The following is a 24223-nucleotide window of genomic DNA, read 5'->3' on the forward strand; positions in this document are numbered from 1 at the left end:
CCCCCCCTAAATCCAACACACTGGACCTTTAATTAGTACATACTGTATTAAAGCCTATGTATAGACTCTTTATTCATCTAATTTCTATCTGATTTCATCATAAAAGCAATTTCCCCCATGGGTCAGATTAGGTACTGCTATAGTTGTAAATAGCACAAAAATCTTTGGTGTAAACATTGATTTAAATTTTTTAAAATCGGATCAAAATGGCCTTGATGCTCAATTTAGAAATGCAAAGTATCCAAAATCGAGCCAAGCTGTCTGGTGACTATATTTGATGTCCCTCTCTGCTTTTAACTTATATCCTGTAACTTCATCAAGGGCAAAAACAAAGCAGTTAACTGCACTGTCCCCTGTGGCTGCCAACACCTACGTCCTTGGTACTTGGGCGCACAGTGTGACATGCATTTTCAAAATAGAGATCCTGACATGAATACCAAGCTTTATAATGATCGTGCAAACACCTTGAGTTCTAAACAGAGTGGGAGATTAACGCCAGCAGCTAAATGTGGCTAAATTATGACCGTGCCTGGTCGCTTTGCCAGACAAACCATCTGAGATTTAACGAGCGCAGACAAAAACTAGCTTAGTCATAAACCAGGATGTGATTCGCCTCACCCAAATGTTCTGTTAACCCAAATTGTACACAGAGTCTTGGCCCTGTCAGCATGTTGCCTTCATGAATTAATGTTGGGTTTGGAACGGAAAATAAAACCCGGCCAATGTGGCTTTAAAACTGCCAGCCAGACTGTGCTGTGTAGGACGATATTAGCAAACTTTTTAATTTCTGTGTCAGCTGACTTTTGCTGTCTTCTATCTGCACTGCAAAGATGATCACAGACAGGAAAAGTGAAAGACAGAGATGAGGGGAAGAGAGAGAAAGACATAGAAAAGAGATGGAGGCTGTAGAAACAGGGAGAGGCGGGTTTATATGCCATGGGCTCGCTCTTCAGCAGCAGTAGCTGAGTCTGTCTCTGCATGACCTCCCTGTGCATGCGTGTGTGTGTGTGTGCATATGTGTGTTCTTGCTCAGCATGCATTTTTTCTGTTTTTCTGTCTCCCTCTGTCTGCCTCATATCACAGCTGTGTATGTGTGCGTCTACCTATGTGTGTGTGTCTACTTGTATTTGCTATGTAGTGAAGACTGAAACTGTTTTTTAACCAACAAAGTGAGGACATGTGTGAAAAGTGAGGACATTTTGGACAATCCTCACTTCTTAAAAAGCCTGTTTGAGGTGTATGGACTTGGTTTTAAGACCCAGGTTGCAATCAGGTTTGGGTTATGGTGAAGGTAAGAGGCTAGAGATGCATTATGTCAATTAGGGTCCTCACAAAGATAGACGTACAAGAAAATGTGTGTGTTTGCACTGCTGTGGTGTGTCATACCTCTCAGAAAACCCGCTGGGCCCTAGCTAGCACTCACACTGAGCAAGAGAGGAGAGAGAGGGATGGGTAGATAAGGGAAGGGAGAGGAAAATGCGAGCGGGGTAAAATAAGGAACGGGTCAGAGAGAAGGGAGGAAGAGTATTTTTAGAGAATGTATCAGAAGAGATGGAGACGGAGAGACAGAGGGGCAGAGACACGCTGTTTGCCTAATATAAAACCCGAGGTAGGAAAAAGGGGGGAAAAGAAGAGGAGAGATGTTGAAACAGAGGTGAGATGGAGAAAGCATGATGTCAGAAGCAAGATTTGGCACGCACGCTCTCCCCAAAGTGCTCTCCGACCCCTCCTAAGATTTGACTCGTCATGTGTGCGCATGTGTGTTTTTGTGCACAAGTGTTTGTGTGACTTGATGTGTCCGTATTTGATGATTCAGGGGAGGGCTCTAACTGCATAATTGCTCGCCTCGACAACGTGCTTCATCTGCACCCGCAGCGATTGCTGGTTGCCAAGGTTACATGGGCGTGTGTCAACACGTCCCCCTGAAAGCCGACACCTTCCTGAATGGATATTACCATGACTCTGTAGATTCTCTCCCTCCCATACACACACACACACACACACACACACACACACACACACAAACCAACATATGGAAGAGAAAGCAGACAGTAACAATGCCCTGAAGTACACTGATCCTTTGTGTGTGTGTGTGTGTGTGTGTGTGTGTGTGCGCGCGCACGCACGCATGCCTGCTACACTGTAAGTGATGAATCTTTTATGTTCCTTCAGGTGTTTCCTTGCTTCACGGGGGCTTCACCTGTACAGCACTGAAACATGGCCTGTGTGTGTGTGTGTGTGTGTACCTGCCTTCAAAGCTCCTCTCTGTCTCCCCACTTTTTCATTGTATTTCAACCCTTTTCTTTTGTGCCTCCCATCCTCCGTCCTCGGGTCAGGTTAGTCTCATTCGGCGCTAGCACCATTTTGCAAATCAAGTGTTTACACAGTTCACTCAGACAACTTATGTTAGAACATAGTTAGAGTTTGGCGTCTCGACTCTGGCCTCATCACTCCCTGCAAATATGTTTATATGAAGTTATTAGGTACACCTGTTCAACTGCTTGTTAACAGAAGTAGCTAATCAGCCAATCACGTGGCAGCAACTCAGTGGATTTAGGCATGTAGACATGTTTGAGACGACCTGCTGAAGTTCAAACCGAGCATCAGAATGGGGAAGAAAGGTGATTTAAGTGACTTTCAATGTGGCATGGTTGTTGGTGCCAGAAACTGCTGATATACTGGGATTTTTCACACACAACCATCTCTAGGGTTTACAGAGGATGGTCCGAAAAAGAGGAAACATCCAACGAGCAGCAGTTCTCTGGGTGAAAATGCCTTGTTGATGCCAGAGGTCAGAGGAGAATGGCCAGACTGGTTCAAGATGATAGAAAGGCAACAGTAACTCAAATAACCACTGGTTACAACCAAGGTCTGCAGAAGACCATCTCTGAACCAACAACACGTCCAACCTTGAAGCAGATGGGCTACAGCAGCAGAAGACCACACCAGGTGCCACTCCTGTCAGCTAACAACAGGAAACTGAGGCTACAGTTCACACAGGCTCACCAAAACTGGACAATAGAAGATTGGAAAAATGTTGCCTGGTCTGATGAGTCTGGATTTCTGGTGCGACAAACAACATGAAAGCATGGATCCATCCTGCCTTGTATCAATGGTTCAGGCTGCTGGTGGTGTAATGGTGTGGGGGATAGTTTCTTGGCACACTTTGGGCCCCTTAGTACCAACTGAGCATGGTTTAAACACCACAGCCTACCGGAGTATTGTTGCTGACCGTATCCATCCCTTCATAACCACAGTGTACCCATCTTCTGATGGCTACTTCCAGCAGGATAACGCACCATGTCACAAAGCTCAAATCATCTCAAACTGGTTTCTTGAACATGACAATGAGTTCACTGTACTCCAATGGCCTCCACAGTCACCAGATCTCAGTCCAATAGAGCACCTTTGGGATGTGGTGGAATGGGAGATTCACATCATGGATGTGCAGCTGACAAATCTGCAGCAACTGTGTGATGCTATCATGTCAATATGGACCAAAATCTCTGAGGAATGTTTCCAGCACCTTGTTGAATCTGTGACACCAAGAATTAAGGCAGTTCTGAAGACAAAAGGGGGTCCAACCCGGTACTAGCAAGGTGTACCTAATAAAGTGGCCAGTGAGTGTATCTCCGCCCCCCCTAGCTGGAGCCTGCAGTTGGGTGCTGGGTTTTTGGTGGGTCCGAAATAGCAGGCGGCAATACTGGTGCAGGGCAGCAGCATTTCTTCAGCTTAAATAGACCGCCAAATTGGGAGAGTGTGTTTTTTATAGGACGGATGAAGAGTGAGGTATGAAGCATGTGTATGAATCAGTGCAGTGCACTCTTTTTATGAAAGCCACACCAGAGTTTAAACAGCTAAATTACATGCTGAAGTCAGTTTACCTCAATAGAGTCAGTATCAGTGGATCTTCTCACCAGGGCAAAATATATCCATTCTGAGCTGTTGTATTGTGTTCAACTCTGGCAAACAAACATTTATAATGCTGACAAACTGTGAACAGTTATGACAGCACTGACCTTTGAAGGGAACAGAGAGCTGGAGGGTCCAAACTAGAAGAGGCTATCACACGGTTTCCAAACAAATATAAAATGCTAACATTATTAGCACAAGCCTATGGTACTTCACATTGTATAAATTAGCCCAGTGACTAGCGGAGATTTCTCTTCTCATATGAATCCAGGATAAATCACACACAAGAATTACAATGCTATTTTGTAGAGGATTTATTGTCTTAACAATTTATTGTTTCTTATCTGTGAAATTAAAGTAAATAAAAGCTTCGTTTCCACTGAGGGAAATGGTTTCAGCTTACAGAAATAGACAGGAGGTCTGCATCACCATGACGCGTAGTTAAATTTCTTGGGAGGTGCATGGCAGGCTACAGCGTAGGGTACAGCGTCAATACAAGTATAAAGTATGAATCCAGCTTTATACGGCAGCTGATCTCGTCCTTTGGTCGGAGGGAAAGGAGCTTTTGGACCTCATTGTTTTCCAATTTGTAGAAATTTTCGGCCGCTGGTCTTCCTCTTTGAGATAGCCGCTAACTGCTACCACTACTTTTTAAAGTGGGTAACACATAACACATCATCAAACGTCCCACCCATGCTGCCCATGATCCCGTCCTGCCAGCTGTCCCCTTGATACAGACCTTATTTCAGTGCTGTTACCACCTCTGCTCTTGGCAAGACAATTCTGTCCCCCATTCTGAGATCATACCTTTTATACAGAACGGCAAGGCACTATCATGGCATAATATTCCCACCTTGAACAGCTAATGTGTGGCTTCTCCTTCTTGTAAAGACTCAAATGACTTTGCCTCAGTTCGTGTTGTTTTGCCTCGTTCATAAACCTTAACTTACTGAATACATCATTTGATTGTACAGTATGTAGTTCTTGCTGATGGCTTCTTGAGGTGGCAAACGGCTACACAGAATCAGCGTCAACATGTTTCTCTTTGTCAAGCTTGTCCGACAGAGCAAGCTTGTTGGTCTCGAGTGATGAAGATCTCTCTCTCCTTCATCTCATCGAGCTCTCTTCAGAATTTACAGTCCTTCTCGCCCATGTCTCTCCATCTGAGTCTTTGTTCTAATTTAGCATCCTTAATTAGCAAACAAAGTGTTTTTGACACGTCTCCTTTTGTTTCAGTGAACAGCGTCAGCCTCCTTCTCACTCACCTTTTTTCATCCCCATATGACTTCTGCAATTTTCACCAAGAATGACTATAAACACGACGACACCGACAATGAACGGTGGGGTGTCAGTCGGCATTAAAAAAAGAGACGAGGCAGGTGAGAGGCACGAGAGACAAAGATAAGTGGCTGAGAAGAAGAACACAGATGAAACAAGAGAAGGAGGAGAGCAGATGTGCTCTGAGGGAGACAACAGGAGGTCACTGCCAGGAGATGCAGGCCTCCTTCTCTCTGTTCATGCCTCTCTCTCTGTTTTATCCCTCTCCATATTTCTCTTCCTCTGTTTCTCTTTCTTCCTCTTCTTTCACTTTCTCTCTCCTCTCTCTGACAGCTCGTCTGTGCTCCCGTCTCGCCACAACGCCTCACAGGCTGTATGTGTGTGGGTACATATGTGTGTGTGTTATGCACGGCCGCCCTGCTCCAGTTTTTGCACCACACAGGCTGCCTAGGTGTGTGTGTGTGTGTGTGTCCTCAACAATGCTTTTCTTTTCTGCCAGCTCTGCAGTCTGACATAGGAGATTTTTCAGCCTTCTGCTCTCTCTCCCTCAGTAGTCAGCATTTTGGCATTTTCTCAATGTGCTCTGTCATCTGTTGGCATGAATAGGCTGCATATTGTATTGTCTGTGTGTGTGTGTGTGTGTGTGTGTGTGTGTGTTTATCTGGCTGGTTTTTACTCTTTGTTTGTCTGTGTTTGTGCGGGGAACCATGAAGGTGGAAAACAGCTCATTTTCTTCTTCGAAACGGCACGAGGCAGGTTTTTGATGTGGACATACACGTGCCATTACAGGCATTGTCGGCAGGATCCCTTAAATCAAGTTCAAGGCAAGTGTGAGAGCAAGCACAGTCAAGTTTGAAGGAGAGAATGTTTGACTCCTCCCTGAAGACAAAGCATAATCCAGAGGATTGAACCAGCATCGATTCAATAAGTTTTCACTCTGTTATTTGCAGCGTGGTCTCATCTGTACCTGGGCAGTAGCCCTGGCTTTACTGAAATGACACTGGCGGCAGCTTTTTGCATTGTATCTTGACTAAGAAGGGGTTGGCAGTTAAGTTTAGGCAACAAAACTACTTGGCTGTGGTTAGGGAAAGATGCAAATAGCACCCAGTTTTTAGTGGCAGAAACGCCATGTTTGTTGGCCTTGAGCACCATTTTCCTGGGTCAACATCCGGTGTTTGTTGGACCCATCCACCCGTAGCAGATTTTCACACTCTTTAAAATATGTCTATTGCTCTGAACATCTTATAAGGATGCGTTTGAGTTTAGATTAGATTTAGAGGACAGCCCAATGCGGCTCATACAGATGCTTAACAGTATCTTTAGCGTCACTACAATGACGCCAGGGGCCAAATACTGTAGTATATTGATGCTTGGGAATGAGACCAGGCAGTTATTTAGGTAATGTTTTTTAATTTTTAGGTAATTTTGTTTGAATCTTATCCTGTCTTTTATCTGTATTTTCTCATTTTATGACATAAAGCACTTTGAGTTGCACTTGCTTAATGAATTGTGCCATACAAATAAAGTTATTATTATCATTAAAAAATTTGGGAAAGGTACAGAAATTCACAAAGAACACAGTCTCTTCTAATGCGGTAGACCAACTGTCACTTTAAACCACTAGATCCCTTCAAACCTATGTGAGAATGTTTTATTGGTGGACCACACCACTGGAAATTAAATTTTAAACATCTAATGCAACCCTGAAGTAAAGTTTCCAAGATACCAAGTATGTTTATGTAAAATGTGTAGAAATGTGTAATACTCAACAAGACATCTAGAATATCTGTATTCTAATGGAGCAGTGAAGCCTTTAAAAGTAGAATTGACTTTGAATAATTCACTCAGTATAAACATCATATTGCTTGAGAATAGAGAATATATGTGTGGAGTACCTTAAAGGCCCAGTGTGTAGGGTGTAGGGGGATAAACTGGCAGCAATGGAGGATAATAGGCATGTTTTATTTAGTGTTTCATCACCTCGTTACCTTAGAATGAGCCGTTAGTATCTACATAGGGAGCGGGTCCTCGTCTGCAGAGATTGCCATGTTGCACCTCAATGTTTCTACAGTAGCCCAGAACGGACAAACCCAACAATGGCTCTAGATAGGGCCATTCATGTTTCTGCATCATGGTATTGGCCACCATAGTTAGCATAGTTAGGTAAAAACCTCCTGAACATCTGTATCAGTAAAACGGGGACCACACTTAGTTATCGGAGAAAATAGGTAGTGGACCGTCTGCAATGTACAGAATAGTGTAGGAGAAACACTGATTTGTGATGTGAAACTGTTTTATTCAGAGTTTTTACCAGTTTTAATCAACGGGTCTGTTTGTTTAGAAGAGGAAGAGATTTCAGCTCCTGGTAAAAATCTCCTGAACAACGAACCGAGGAGGAATTCTAACGAGGAGAAGTTTCAGCTGGGTGCAATTTGCAATCCTAACCACTAGATGCCACTAAATCCCCTTAATCTTACGCACTGGACTTTTAAAGCTTTTTTAAGGGGTTAATTTACCCCTTAGCTAGCTGCAGTGTAGACTGGAACATAACTTCTACAACTTTTTTTTTGTCCGTATACTGTAGTTATTGTGGTATCCTGGTTATTGGTACCTTTTCAGTTACTGGAAATACTTACTGATACTGACCTGTACGTGATATTGATGTTGCTTACCTGTAATGAAGAATACTACCTTGTATAATACAGATGTAGAATAATGGTACCTGTTGAGAGTTGACATTAGCATGGTATTAAAAGTGCCAGCCAGAAACATGTGAGAACACCATGTAAATATGCCATATCAAACAGATTAGGAAAGTCTTCTAAAGCATTGAATGTTGCAGACATTACAACCTTTGGGAAGATACAACGGATATGTTTTATCTTGGGAAACATATTAACATTTTTAATAGCTTTTCTCCACTTAATCTATCACACAAAAATCTTCTTTCAAGTATGTCTCATACTGGCTGTTGAAGCTTATCCAGATTTTTTGCCAATATCAAACAGAGGTTGCTTGTTTGAAACTTCTGTATCTTCAATCTTCATCTTCTACCTTCAAGGCTAAATCATACAAGGATGTGGTGGACTGGAAAACAAACTATATTTGAATGAGAGCATAAGACGCAACTGTGTGAGACCAGTGCACATGACCAAGACACTTCGACGTCAAAACACCTTTTGGACTGAGACATTTTCCCAGAAAAACCAATGAAATATTGACCGTACTGACTGAAATGCAAACAAACAGCAGGAAGTGAGCAAACCATCAAGAGGCGAGGATGACTCATCAGTGACTGGGTGTGCTGTCAGAAATGTTTCTCACCAGCTGCAGTCCTCAGACAAATTTTTTAATAACCAAAGACATTTAAGTCCAAATTTAGGTCCTGTGCATCTTATTGATGTCATATCTGTCAGTAATTATGGTCTCGGAATTTTCAGGTGCTTCCTGCAGCCACTCAAGGCCAGTGAAATACCAAGACCAACTCTGAAAAAAAAATGAACATTTCTAGCCACAAGTAAATTATCTAAACCTAAAGACTTACATCTGACTGTCCTGTCTCCTATGAACTACATTTATATAGTATTAAATTGTTTTCCCAATTATGTTGTAGTGACAAACATAGTCACACTTAGTGCTTGTGCGTTTTTGCATGTGTGATTTAGATGTACATCAAAAGAGGTGGACAGATAGAGGGAATAAGACATGAAAAATATAAAATAACCAGCCTGTGAGTAAATCATCCTTAAAGGGTAACTTCGGTATTTTTCAAACTTGCCCCTATTTAACCATTTTTTTGTGGTTAAGCGACGGATGGGAACAATGGTTTCCAAAACTGGTCCAGAACTGAGCGGGAGGGCTGTAGCCAGCAGCAATGAAACAGGCTATGATGTAACCACTCAGGGCATTTGTACACTGTCAACTTTCATCCACTAAAAGTGCTTGTTTTTGCCACTGATAGGCTCAGATTGTTATTTTAAGTGGCAACATTATGGAAGGGATCCTTACTGAGAGAGACCTTTTTGTTAAAGAGTAAGATCCTTTTAGTTCAACCAGAAACAGCCCCAAAATCGCTGTCGCCAAACCCACTAGACTCCATTTAAATAAACAGTAACTTTAGCATCATAAAACACACTTCATTCAAAGTCGACAGAAACAAAATGAGCTCACAAAAAACATCTCGGTTTGTCTTTCCACTGTTCCAACAATCACCAACTCTGGTTCAGTTGAAACAAACCCTTAAATCACCTAATTAAATGTGAAAATATGCTGACTCTATACACGATAAAATTACTGTTTATTTAAATGGAGTCTGGTGGAGTTGGAGTTGGTGATTTTGGGCTGTTCTTTGGTTAAACAAAAACTGTCTTACTCTTTAACAAAAAGGTCTTATCTCTGTAGAGAACCTCTCCATGATGCTATCAGACTCTTGAAACAATAATAATAATAATAATCGATTTGCTGAAAGCTCTGTATTGTTGTTGTGGATGATGAGGAAGGAGGTGAGGACAACTTCTGCCTTGCTCACCAGGGGGATTTATTCTCTGTGCAAAACACATTCAAATCAGTCCAGCAACTTCTCATGACCAGCTTCCCACAAACACACCTCTCCTCAGGGGGTCCAGAAAACGAGTGAGAAGAACGTCAGGCCGTGGCATAGTGAACTGTGAAATCTACAGGAAATTACATCACTGACATGTTGGAGGTCACACAACAAAAATTTACCAAGATAAAAAGCTCCCGAAAATCAATACAGCAACAAGTATGAACACATAAGAAACAACTACAAAATATGAACAAATACAAAAGATGGATTTGGTGAAACCTATGACAATTATACACTGGTTATAGTTACATTGCAGCCTGTTTCACTGCTGCTGCCTTCAGTAGTCTCCTCAGTACTGGAACAATTAAAAAAAATGTTGTTCCCAATAGTCACGTAGACACAAAAACATGGGAAAATAGGGTCCAGGTTGAAAAACACAGAAGTTACCCTTTAAGGAAATACATTGAGTTTGTATTAAACATGACTGCAGTGAGTTTATGACACAGAGGGACAAAGAAGGGAGGAGGGTGGAATGAAAAATGAGAGGTTCGAAAATAAGGGGGCGACTAGTTAAGTGTTAACACAAGCAATGGTTAAAAATCAAATTTAGTGCAAACGCCAAAAGTTGGGAAATAACGAGAACACTGGAAAGACAGATGGATGGATCTCCATGGTTTTACACGTTTGTTTGGACCAGTGTGTGTGTGCGTGACCTGACACAGTGCAAGGCTTCCTGGGGATTTATAGACCAAATGAATCAAGTCAGAGACGAGCTGTAAATCAGGCCAGACCAGCGCAGCCTCATCCCCTGATGAAAGTTGCTCTGATTCACATTGCAAGTATGTGTGTCCATGTCTTAGTGTAAGTGTGTATGTGCAGATTCCTCACTTATATCTCTTTACTAGGTGAGTATGAGTGTGTGTTTACAATGTAGTGTATGTGTTAGTTAGCCGCTCCCTATCAGGAAAAAGTTTTATTTACCAAAAGGGCCGAGAAATTGATTTTGACATTAATTGCTTACTGGAAGTGTGTGTGTGTGTGTGTGTGTGTGTGTGTGTGTGTGTCAGAGCATGTGTACAATGGTGAGTGAGGCAGAGCGCAAAAATGTGTGTGTGTGTTGGTATGTGTGTTTCTGTGTCATTCAGTCTTTCAGAGTGTTTGTGTGTTTGCTGGCAAATGTGTTTATACATGTTTGAGTGTGTGAGTGAGTGTGTGTTTGTGTGTGTTAATCTCTCCAGGGAAGGGATCAGGAGACCAGTGTAGTTTGACCAGCGGAGCTCCGGGGCACCAGGGGGAAACTGGGGGATCTGGCCCAGCCTCAGTGGCTTCTCCCTGGGCTTCCTGATCGGGGACTTGGCCTCTCCCTCGGTTCCACTCCAGTGCCAAACGAGGGCAGCCAGAGCTCTCTCGGTCGCTTCATTTCCACTGAGGTGCCAAACATGGCTAGTGTGGACTGATTTATCAGTCTTTGACCAGTAGCTTATCGTGGCTAATGTTAGCCAGTGTTGGCAAAGTCAAGATAAATACTGTTGCGTGACGAATGTTACTGAGTTAACTTACTGACTTAATGACATGCTCTACTTGTGTTACTTCTCAGACTACAGCAGTAAAACAGGAAGTAAACATACTGAAACTCACCAGAAGTTTGTTGTTGTCCTTATCAGCAGTACTGAGAATCTGCACAGAATAGTCCACATGAGGACCGTTACCTCTTATTGTGTATCCCCACCTCCCAAGTTTGAGTCAAGTTATGTACACACCCTAAAAACCTGCATAACTGCGTCTCTGTGTAACCGCATTGCTAGCTTAATGCTGATAAAACAGTGCTGAGAGCACCCTTGTTAAAATGTATAAGAAATGCCCCCCCCCCCCAAAAAAAAAAACAGGCTTTCCTCATTTGCATGTGGAAGGGCAGAGAGAGCGCACCTTTCTGCCCCTCCACACACAAACAAGGAAAGCCTAAGGCAGAAATGGCAAACCTCTTTGCCCTTCCATGTGCCTACATGGAAAGCCTAAGGCAGAAACAGCAAACCTCCCTGCCCTTCCATGTGCTTACATGGAAAGCCTAAGGCAGAGACAGCAAACCTCTCTGCCCTTCCTGCGCCTACATGGAAAGCCTAAGGCAGAGAGAGCAGCAGCAAAGACCCCCCATGAACAGAACAGAGCAGCAGCAGTGACAAACAGAAATGACATTGATAAGTCAGACACAGCATGAAAAGGAGGAGCTGGGGTGGAGGTGGGTTGCAAAGTGGCTTGCAGAGGAAGCAGCAACAGTAGGCAGGCCAGAGCAGTTTAAATAGGACGCCCTGAATGAGATTCACCAATTGGTTGCATAGAAAGGAATCATGTGATCTATCAGCTGACTCCCTTCCATCAATCAGCTGCTCCATCAGGCGATTGGGCTGTTTGAGATCAGCTGATGTAGCTGGGATATGAGCTGAGCTTGACATCGTGTCCTGCCTGAACTAATGCTATGCTCAGTTTTTGCATTGGATATGAAGTATTCTGTGTTACAGTGGAACTGCATTAACCTCGCATGCAGTTTCGGCATGCTTAATTTTAAATTACATCATGAAAATAACCTGAATTAGACTTAAAGTTGGACTAAATTGGGGTGTGTACATTATAGATCTGATCAGGATCAAGTAGTGTGACATACACAAGGATTGTCAGGTTATCTGTACCTCTTGATACGCTTATTTTCTGTGCAGAGAACAGATGCAAGATGCAAATATCGACACATAACAAGCAAGAGCACAAATATATACTGTCACTATAGAGACATATTACAAGTGACTGTACGTTCAATAAATGGAGAGAGTAAACCGAAGAGTATGTGTGTTCACATCATCACAGTTAAGAGATGAGGGAGCGTGAGAACAGCTTTTTATAGGTGCCTGGGTGCACTGTTGAGAGAGAGAATGAAAGAAGGATGGATAGAAACGTAAACGGCTGACGAATCTGACTTTCAGACAGAAAAGCACGGGAGAAACAGACAGAGCAAGGACGAAAGAGCCTGGTAGTAGAGCGGCAGAACAAAGCAGAGAGAGACGTTGAGAAACAGATGGTGATACGGAGCAGAGAGAAGGAGGGAAAAAGAGCCATAGAAAGACCGGGGAGGAGAAGTATAGAGAAGATATATTTAGAGGGAGAGAGAGTTTTAGCCTCCCAGCTAGAGGCATGACTCATCTTCTGCCAGCTGACAGAAGGATGGATGGAGGGAAGAAGGGAGGAGATGGACAGAGTCAGGGGGGAGAGCGAGCGTGACGGAGGGAGGAGAGAAAGGGCGACAGGAAGATGTGGGAGGAAAGGAGGGAGGAGAGAAGGGAGGGAGGAAAGGGTGAAAAACAGAAAGAGGATGGTTTCCATAGGACATTGTACATTCAACTGCACATGTAAAGTGAAAGAAACAAAGAGACAGATAGAAAGCCCAAGGCCTCCTCAAAGTCCCTCTCAGCTGCTTCCAAGTCCCACTGCATTTCCCCTAGAGGGGTGTGTGTGTGTGTGTGTGTGTGTGTGTGTGTGTGTGTGTGTGTGTGAGGACGATCTCTCTGCAGTCAGCTGCATTTGGCAGTTTGTTGTTGCACATGTGTGTGTGATTGCATGTGTGTGTTTGGAAAAAGAACAGACATGAAGGAAAGAGAGACAAAGGAGGGAAAACATGAGAGCGACTGAGAGACGGACGGAGAGCAAAGCCTCATATATAGTAAGTGGAGCAGGTAGTTTCATCATCCCACAGGGTTTTCTAGTTTTGAGTTCTTTGGTTCTGACAAATGTGTCCGTGTGTCTGCACAGAGTTGGCATGTTTCCCCGTGTCCCTTGTCTTTCTGTACATTTTCAAAGGAAAAACAGGAGGAGTGTGGCGCAGTGGGTGAGATGAGAGACCAAACAATACATTTCAAGAATGATTTTGCCATCCCTCAGTTGGTGGACTGGTGGTCGAAGCCCCTCTTTATAGAAACATCTGCGCAGCCAAAGTGTCCTTGAGCAAAACCACGAATCCCTGCAGGTTCCAGGGTCACTGTTTTCCAGCTGTGTCTAACTGAAGGAGTTCGCTCTGAAGTGGGATTTATACTTGTGCATCAGCTCTATGCAGAGCCTACGCTGTAGCCTACGCTGTTGGGAGCATTTATACTTGTGCGGTGGTGTGTCTGTGTCACTCTGCAGTTACACCTCCAAAACACTAGTTAGAGGCAGAGGTTTCTGTGAAGTGCTGTAATGTTAAGTTGATTCAAATCACACATTAAACACACATTAAACATGGCTTAATAGAGACAATTTCAAACACAAGTATGCAAATCAGCTTCACTATAACTCGCAGCATTCACAGACAAACACTTGTCTTTATCTGGACACATTTTTCCCACAAATACAACATGCTAATGTTATTAGCACAGGCCTATGGCATTTTACATTGTATAAATTAGCCTAGCGGCTAGCAGACTTTTCCTCCACTCAGATGAAGCCAGGGACAACAGCAACATTTAACAAAGTTGACATTACATAATTTAGCTCCATTACAACTCACAAGGTTCACCGACATAACTAAACATGTTTTCTAAACAAATATAAGATGCTAACGTTATTAGCATAAGCCTATGGCATTTTAAAAATTAGCCTAGCTGCTAGCGGGCTTTTCCTCTTCTCATATAAAGCCAGGATAAATCACACACAAGACTTAAAATAATATTTTTGTTGAGGCTTTATTGTCTTCACAATTTATTGTTTTTTATCTGTGAAATTAAAGTAAATAAAAGCTTTGTTTCCACTGAGGGAAATGATTTCAGCTTACAGAAACAGACAGGAGGTCTGCGTCACTGTGACATGTAGTTACATTTCTGGGGAGGTGCACATCAGGCTACAGCGTAGGGTACGGTGTAGACTCTATGTTGACGCAGAGCCTGATTTGAAACCTTATTATTTGAAACAAACAGTCTCATGAACACCCTCCCAGTGTTTGCATGTTTTGGACTCTTTGCATCATGGTGCATGGGTGTCATGTTGTATGTTAGCTGGTCTTTGTAATCATGTGTAGTTGCTGGGGTTTGTTTTTTTTTGCATTTTTATAGTTCACCTCTAGTATATATTAACATACTTGTTGGCTTTGCTTTGTAGTAATATCATTTGGTGTTTTATATTGCTTGTTACAGAGCTGTATATTTTTTATTCTGTATTTTTTGTTCTAACTTATGCTGCTGCCTGTCTTGGCCAGGACGCTCTTTAAAATGACATTTATAGATAAATAGTTAATAGTTAAATAGATCAATGAATGGGCAATGGTGCACCTACGTTTAGCATCGTTCACATGTTCTTGCCTGCCCATGCGCGCTACATGTCTGCATGTGTTTTAAATAGTGAGGTATTAGTGTGTTTGAGAAGTACTGAGCATACAACTGGATAAATGAGACTCAGATCTGCATGAGTTGTGTGAGAGTTTGTAAACACATGTTTCGATATAGTTTTGCTGTTGTTAAATGCGGACCCCTTTCACTCCAATTGATCAAGAATTTTCTCAGTTTTTGGATTCTTCGTTCACCCTGGAGGCATGCAAGAAAAAAAAGTTTTCCTCATGAATTCAGTGTGACACAGGGTGAGTAACTTATATACAGATGATCATTTTGTGGATGAACTTGTCCTTTAAGTGCCCTATTGCCTCTTTTGCTGGAGTGAAAAAACTAATATAAGGGTGTCAAACATTCAGCCCTTGGGCCAGAACTGGCTCGCCAAAGGGTCTAGTCTGGCCCTCTTGAAACAATATTAGTGGAACCCTACTGCTATGACTGAGAAGTAGACTGAATGTTGGAAAACTGAGACATATTATTGAAACTGCACTTATTTTTCTGAAGACGTCTCAGGTTGTTCATCTGTTTTATAAAAGCATGAACATTTATTGGTCCGGCCCACTTGAGAGCAGCTCAGGTGTATGTGGCCCTGGAACTAAACTAAGTTTGACACCCCTGATCTAAATACTTCCTCCAACACTGTTTCATGGAGACTGCATCATGACAAACATTTCTGCCTAAAAGTTGCAGAGGACTGTAAGCAGGTTCCCTAAAATGGAAACACTTGCCCTGACTTCACTCCAGCTCAGAGGATGCTTATTGTTTTTATGACTAGAAGGTGATCAATTTTCAAGTGACAGTCATTTCATAAAATGGATATTTAGCATTTTGGCATGAGCGGCTTCCAGAGGATCAGCTCAGACCTCATCAGCCAACCGCAGCCGGTTTCCCTGCAGGAGAGAGCTGGCTGCTTCGCCCGCTGGCACTGTAGGCAATAAAACAGTGAGTCTGCTGTTAATCCAGAGAGGAGCTGCTGACTTTCTCAGGCATTGCTCCCTGTTGCGTGGCTATTGCACATATCCTCCAGGGAGAAGTCCTCTCTCGCTCCCTATATTTCTGTTTCCCTCTCTCTCTCTCTCTCTCTGTGTATCCATTACTTGGACACTCCCTCTCTCTTTCACCCTGTGTGTTCTCCCTCCTACCTCTTTCTTTCTTTATCTCACTTGGTCCAAGTTTTGTCTCCATGCCCTCACCCCCTCCCTGCCTCAGTTTACCCTCTGTCTCTGGCTGTGTGTGGAGTGTACTGTGGCTGAACTGCACCTCCTTGTGTTAAAACGGGCACATCACAAGTCAACAGTAAAGGTAGCAGCTATCTCAGAGCAGTGCGGCTGCTTCAGTCCAGTATCTCTGAATCTCTGGGTCATGTCCCAGAATAAGCTGTTGGCCTGTTTCGCTTCAGTTCCCAAATGACGAGACAATTAGTGTTTTTAATTAGCCGAGTTCTCAAGAGGAGAAGCCTATTTATCTCGGCCTGGCTCTCATCTGGAAGTGTAAAACATCAACAGCATAAACAACATATATTTGAATAAAAGAAAACCTCTCTGAGGAAAAATCTCTAGTTCCTATGAACACCTGTCATGCAAGGTAAAGACTGTTTTGGTCAGGTAACACCAGAGGGTGGTAGCATCAGCTTGAGCCAGGGATTTCACACATACTGGGATACACCGCCATAATACAAGACGTAAGAATACAAAGAGGACGTGTAAGCAGAGCTGGAATGAAAGTCATTTTTCCGAACATCCAACGTTGAGTTGGACATTTTGCTACATTTTATTTATAGAGCGCTTTTCATGGTACTCAAAGACACTTTACATTAAAAATTATCATGAAATAGACTATAATAGAATACACACGGCATCCGTCACAAATTAAAAGCAGTTTTGAAAAGATGAGTTTTGATGAGTGATTTGAATCAGGAGAGGTCGGTGCAGTCTCGAATGTGTTTGGGGAGTGAGCTCCAGAGGTATGGGGCGGCTGTAGAGAAGGCTCTGTCGCCCCAGGTTCGGTGCTTGGTCCTGAGAGGTGGAGTGAGGAGGTTGGCATCAGAGGATCAGAGACTGCGGAGAGGAGTGTGGTGGTGGAGCAGCTCAGTGAGGTAGGAGGGGGCCTGGTTATGGAGGGCTTTGTGAGTGAGGAGAAGGACTTTGAATTGGATGCATTGTGGGGCAGGAAGCCAGCGGAGGTTCTGGAGGACAGGGGCGATGTGATCGTGGGAGAGGGAATGGGTGAGCAGCAGAGTTCTGGATGTACTGGAGTTTATTTAGGAGTTTGGATCATGTACCATCCAGGGGGAGAGTGATGGGTGGAGACAAGCTTTATTTTTTAGGTGGGAGAGATCTATATATTAATCATAGCTCTGAATTGTTGTTTGGTGAAAGTGGTAAAAGAAGTACTCCGACCTTTTATTTAAAAATATTCAGTTTTAGTAAAAGTCTTTCATTTGAAATATTTCTTAAGTTAAAGTAGAGAAATGTAGCAGCGACATTTGCTTAAACGGTAAGTTGAGTATTTTTCAGCCAGGACCCTATTTTCTGTCATTTTTTTAATGTCTAAGTGACTAATGGGAACAACAATTTTTGAAACCAGTCCAGTATTGAGCGAGAGCACTGCAACTAGCAGCTGCACAACAGGTTGCAATCTTCACATCGTCAATTTCCGTCCACTAATAGTGTTAGTTTTTGCCACTGACAGGTTCACATTGTTATTTTAAGTGTCTGACAACATTATGGAAATGATCCCGACAGAGAAAGACCTTTTTGTTAGAGTGTAAGATCCTTTTTGTTCAACCAGAAACAGCCCTGAAATAGCAATTGCCAGTTCCATCAGATTCCATTTAAGTAAACAGTAATTTTAGTGTGTATAGAGTCAGCATGTCTTCTCATCTAACTGGGAGAATTAAAGGGATAGTGCACCCAAAAATGAAAATTCAGCCATTATCTACTCACCCATATGCCGAGGGAGGCTCGGGTGAAGTTTTAGAGTCCTCACAACACTCGCGGAGATCCCAGGGGAGAGGGGGTAGCAACACAACTCCACCTAATGGAGGCTTACGGCGCCCCAGATTCAAACGTCCAAAAAACACATAATTGAAACCACAAAATATCTCCATACTGCTCGTCCATAGTGATCCAAGTGTCCTGAAGCCCCGACATAAAAAGTTGTTTGGAAAAACGTCATTTGAACTCTGTTTTTAGCCTCATTGTAGCCTGTAGCTCTAACTGCCTCTCTATGCACTGAGGTCACGTGTGCGCGCTTCATGTGTGTTCACATGCTTTCTCTGGCCTCAGCATATGGGTGAGCACACAATGGCTGAATTTTCATTTTTGGGTGCACTATCCCTTTAAGGGTTTATTTCAACCAAACCAGAGTTGGTGATTGTTGGAACAGCGGACAGACGAACCAAGACGACTTTTGGGTGTTTCATTTTGTTTCTGTTGACTTTGAATGAAGTGTGTTTTACGATGATAAATTTATTGATTTTTGGAATGAAGTCTGTTGAGTTTGGCAGCAAACAGGATCTTACTCTCCAACAAAACTGTTACTCCATGTCAAAATCCTTTTCATAAGTCTCATGAACGCAGTATCTCAAGAACACCTGGAGGGAATTTCTTCAAATCTGGCAAAAGTGTGTCCACTTGGAGTAAAGGATGAAGTGAAAGGTCCCTGTGACTTCACAAACATGTTTTTAGCCATAACTCAATAATTCATACGCTAATTATGACAAAATGTCACATAAACATCTAGTAGGATAAAATTACAAAGCAATGACATTTTATATCCAAAAGGTCAAAGGTCAGCTTCACTGTGACATTATAATGTTCTGCAAAAACACTCTTCTGGCCTTTATTCAACATCATATCTCAGGAGGGATACCTGATTATTTCAGTAAGTTGTTTTATTGTTATGTTATTTGTGCTGCTGCCTATCTCAGCCAGGACACTCTTGAAAAGAGATTTTCAACGTCAAGGTAACTTTTACTCCTTGTTAAATAAAGTGTTTTTTTTTTTTTACTGGAAACATATCTTCTACAAATACTGGATAATAAGTCAAAAGATAATACCTTTGGTTAAAATAATGTCCAGTAAGTGTATCCTTGTTTTTGTTTTGTTTTTTTAAAGCACGTGCTGATGTAGCCTACTTTCTGTTGGGAGAAATCCATGGCTGTGTTTCACCACATGAGGGCGCTGTTGTTATAGTAACCTCCTTAGCATATGCTAAAGAAGCATACAAGGTGCATCACCGCATCTTGACTGAGAGGCTGCAGATGACAGGTGGAAAAACAAGAAGAGAGCAGACAGGAAATAATTCAGTCCAGCCTGAGGGTTATTTACCGACTGATCGGTCGGACCTGTTTTTATGTTGTCACATATTCTAATCACCCAAAATCTGTCTCTTTGTTTCATTGTTTATTCACCCGCTCAACCTGACTTTGACCGACACCCGCCCACTGCGGAATCAATCAGATGTATATTGAAGGCAGCCAGTTAGATCACTTCAGCCTAGCTCTCTGTATGTATTTGTATGTGTGTGTGAGTGTGTGTGTTGGGGAAGTTTAGGGCCCCCGGGAGATGAAAGGCGCGCTCTCTGCTCAGCACTGCTGCGGGTCTATTATCATGCAGAGACGAGTGACATCCGACTCTCTAATATGAGAAACACCCACAGAAAGCCCAACATATCGCTCCTTACAGGGCATATACTGATGAGAAGATTAGAAAATGTCTTGAGGTACAATGTTAAAATAAACCCTCATAAGCCTTTAGAGTGACTTGTGTCAGTGGGAAACTGTCCATGGTGATAAGTGTGAAGCAGCAGGATATTTAAAGATGAATTTTACTTTCCATTTGCGTTTTTACGCACGCAAAATAGGGATCAGCGACCGGCAAACTGGATGTACTGGTGCGTATTTGTAGGTTTACCAAGCCTGTACGTAATTTCTGTGATTGTTCGTGAACTTGGTGACATTGTTGCTTTCTGATTAGTCTCATAAAAGCCATACTAAAGCTAATAACCTCCCATTTTTACCGGTGAATGTCTTAAAAACCTCCGAGAGCATTTACTCCAGGTTTTTTGGGGGCTCCCCTGACTAATCTCCCCTCCGCGTCCTCCTCTGGATGTGGACGCACTCTTTTGAGAAATCACATCAAAGAGCCTGTTCCTCTGCAGGTTCGCCGCCCAGTTTGTCTTCAGGCCGGGGATATGAATCGAGGAGAGCTCGCTTCAACACGCCTTTTCTTTTTTACTCCAGGACTTTTCAGGACTCCTGACCGTCTGTGGTGTGTGTTCGTGCGTAAATGTGTGCGTTGTGTGTGGGAGGCGGGGTCGCGGTGTGTTGCCTTTTATTTTCACAGACCAAAGAAGGAGGGGGATTAGGAGGTTTTTTGAGGCGCTCACCTTTTATTCAAACAAATTATTCACTTCGGATAATGAAAGGAATTTGACTCACGTGAACTTTTGGGAGGTCGGTTGGGGTTTTGCGGAACGCTCAGCCCAAATCGCTCATTATTTTCCTTCTGGTTTCTACTTTAAAAGACTGTCCTGACCATATTTGAGCCCATTTTTAATAAAGAGATGTTGCACAAAAGTCACTTTTTTAGTTTTTGTCAACTTGAGGAACGGATGATTCCCGGATGGACAATTAACTGATCACAGGTCAGATGATGAAGGCCTTGTTTGGAGACGTGTAGCTGCACCAAAAACCACAATTGCTTTTGCGCATTTTGTTCATCCAAAACTTTCACAGGTGCATCCAGGCTTGGCACAGCATTCAGAGTTACCCAAATCCACTGACCATTTGGTGTTATAACTTTGCGCACGCACATTGGCCCCATGCGCGCGCAATGTATGGCCAAGCAAAGAGAAGGAGGAGGGCAAGGGGGGTTTCTGAGGTGAAGTGGGGGTGAGAAGAGGAGGAGTGTAGACTACACAGAGGGAGAACAGAGAGAGATGTGGAGTGGTCGCGAGGGGACAGGAAGGGAAAGGAACAGTCGCTTTGCTGCTCAATTAGCGTTTTAATCTCCTTGTTAATCTTTCCTCAAGACAACAGCGGGATCACATTTACACTTTTCACATTTAGCCTTGTTTGTGTATTTTTAGAGACAGCAGGAGAGGGAGGAATCCTCTCGCGCTTTGCGTAAAACCAGATACCAAAGCATTTTACGCACGAGTTTGAATTGGCGTTAGTGAGCTGGATCTTTTTTTTAAACAAGCAGCCTCTGATGTATTGAGGGATAATGCAGTAATTTCACTTCGACACAGTTTTGATTTATATTTTTAAATACTAGAGTTGGGAGAAAAGGAGAAGACAGGGTGACGGGCAAAGTGGACTGTAAGATAATAGACAAGATAAGCTCCAGTTGGACTCAACCCAGCGTTTGCGTCCAGGACCCAGCAGGACCCGTGCAGGACGCCTCCTGACTCTCTGCCCATGTCTCAACAGCAGAGCACTTTCCCGAGCACCGGCTGTGTGGCGGTGACGCGGCGGACCATGGACAACAGGCCTGTCCGGAGAAAGCGGAGCGGCGCGGTGCGACATCTGCTGCTGGCAGCCGCCTTCCTCGCCTGCAGCTCCCAACTGCTGGTGGTGGATGCCAACTCGTGGTGGTGAGTAACTGGTGGTGCTCTGATTTTGTTGAAAGATGTTCAGTGGTGTGGTGGCACATAGAACGTGGATGAACTATGACCTCAACTACAGGAGGAGAGCAACTTTAACAGAGTTTCAGAATAAGAGGTTTTTAAGTTGACACCAGCCTTTAAGCATGTTTTAAAAACTCTGTCATCATATCTTCTTTCCTGTATCTAAGATGACAAATGGGAAAAATGTCAACTACAGACTTTGTGTAACCTCTTGTCTGTGTGTGTGTTTTGGGGGTGATGTCCCAGTCCTGTTGCAGAGCTCTAACAGTGACTGGAACAAATGTGAGGGCTCTGTCACAATATTTACCCTGGCAGAGCCCCAAATGGCACTGCATGGAGGCCTGCTGCTGTAGGCCCGTCAATTAGCCACACTTGTTCTTGACTTACAAGACAGCTATGCGACAATCCTGCTGGCTTTGTGGTCATGTGGTGGAGGGTTTGTGCAGGTTAGTGGACAAAGGAAAAGGTTTTGTTACCACTTTGGGGAAGACACATATTAACCCTTTGAAACCTGAGCAAATTGGCTTGATTTCTTTTAAAAACATGGGAAAGAAGGCAGTGAATGATGAAGGAAGAAATTACCCCAAAAAATTAACAAGAAATTGGTAAATAAATAAATAAATAAGAGAAAATTAAAATCAAGAAAATAGGTTAAAAAAATAAATAAAATAATAATAAAAAAAAAATAGATAAATTTAAAAAAAAAACAACAAAAAACAAAGAAATGACCTGGAAAGAACATTGAATGTAAACATTCTGATAATAATAATAATAATAATAATAATAATAATAATAAATATGGTTTAAAAAAATTAACAAGAAATTTTTATTTTTTTAAAAAATATTTTATAAATCTAATTGTTGTTTTTGGAATTTGTGGGACATTTCTTACCAAGTTGCTTATTGCCTTTTCCCCATGTTTTTGAAAGAAATGACACCAATTTGCTCAGAGTTCAAAGGTTTGAATCCTTGCGAAAGGTGTCTGCAAGCAGCAGTGATGTCGCTCCAGGTTTCAGAGGGTTAAAGCGAAGGTTTAGGGTCCTCTATCAGAAACTTTTGAGCATCAAACACTTTATTTCCTGCATTCTGGTAAGAGTTTATGCACCAATTTGTGCCGTTTCTGCATTAATTTGTGATATAAATGTCTTATGTCAAAATAAAAGACTCTGATACTTGCATGCTTTTATCAGAGGCGACAAAAGCACATGTTCTTAATACTGGAAGGGACGTGTCCCCTGTTTCCACCAAAAAAATCTCTGCCTATGTTAGTGGATGCTTGTTGAGTTCACCTTTCTGTCAGTTTATGTAAAATCAAATTGGGATTTGAGTTTCATAGTCAAACATATAAATGCAATCCAAAGAAAACACACATGTTGCCCAAATTATGCCGTATCCACACTCTACACACAGTTTGATTTCCCTTTGATTGGTGAGCCTGTGGATGGCCATGAAAGAGTCAGACTAACTGTCATATTCTATGTGTGTGGGCACAGATTGCCTCTTTCCAAAGGCACAAGTAACTCAAAATGTTTGATCAGGGCACAATTGTTTGGGTGAAAAGGACAGGAGAGGAAGTAGGAGGGGAGTGGCTGCAGAGATGAACACCAGAAGAGTCTATTTATCTGCACTTTATAGGCCAGTTGTACCAATAAACTTGTGTCTGAACTTTGTCCTCCGCAGCCCCGACCTGCTCTCTGAGAGAGAGTCGTTCATCACAGAGCCCCTGTCTGTGCCACTTCTCTTTGAGCCCAGCAGATAGAGTTTATTGGTTCAAATTTAGACTTAATATGGCCTCTGTCTCTCAGGTCACTAGCTCTGACCCCAATCCAGCGGCCAGAGATGTACATCATCGGAGCTCAGCCTCTCTGCAGTCAGCTGTCTGGTCTCTCTCAGGTAAGTTCCTGTCTGCTTTAGATGTCTTAATATTTAACACTTTTCAAATATAACTCAAATTCTGTTAGAATAGAAGCTCAGTTTTTTATGTTGTGACTCGGGTAATGCCCATCTTCCTCCTCCGTACCCTGCCTCAGAGGAAATGTCCAAATAAAGCAGAATATCCCCACAGGGACCGCTGAAGTATCAAACCATTAAAGCGCTAATCTCTGCTAATCTCTCCTGTGCTGCTGCGCCGTCTGCAGGGCCAGAGGAAGCTGTGCCAGCTGTACCAGGACCACATGATCTACATTGGAGACGGAGCCAAGACGGGCATCAAGGAGTGCCAGTACCAGTTCAGACAGAGGAGGTGGAACTGCAGCACTGTGGACAACACGTCTGTGTTCGGACGGGTCATGCAGATCGGTGAGTTTGTTGTTTGATGGAATTAGGAGCAGCGTAAGCAGAGGTTATTGTCTTACGTCTTTTTCCTGTTTTAAAAGAGCTGTCAGTCAATCTGAGAGTGATAGCAGCTTCAAATCATGTGTTTCAATTTGTTTTTGGCCTCCAATTCTTCACCCAGACGTTACACATAGACATGTTAGAACAGTAGAAATGTCAGCGGTGACCTATTTTGAAA

General features: G+C 42.8%; 1 protein-coding gene across 8 annotated transcripts in view; it reads left to right on the forward strand.

Moving 5' to 3' along the window:
• The window catches only part of wnt5b (wingless-type MMTV integration site family, member 5b), a 141760-nt gene that overhangs the window by 94287 nt on the left and 23250 nt on the right, over positions 1–24223 (forward strand). For 5 of the 8 annotated variants that reach the window (XM_078165140.1, XM_078165137.1, XM_078165141.1 and 2 more), the window contains 3 exons: positions 21515–21678; positions 23517–23604; positions 23850–24009. In XM_078165140.1, the coding sequence (XP_078021266.1) occupies positions 21563–21678; positions 23517–23604; positions 23850–24009 (364 nt within the window). In that variant the 5' untranslated portion in view covers positions 21515–21562. Of the gene's footprint in view, positions 1–21502; positions 21679–23516; positions 23605–23849; positions 24010–24223 lie in introns of those variants that run through there. The other 3 variants (XM_078165138.1, XM_078165143.1, XM_033614509.2) reach the window with 2 other exon arrangements.

The sequence above is a fragment of the Epinephelus lanceolatus genome, chromosome 23 (assembly GCF_041903045.1).
Source record: "Epinephelus lanceolatus isolate andai-2023 chromosome 23, ASM4190304v1, whole genome shotgun sequence".
Taxonomy (NCBI): Eukaryota; Metazoa; Chordata; class Actinopteri; order Perciformes; family Serranidae; genus Epinephelus; species Epinephelus lanceolatus.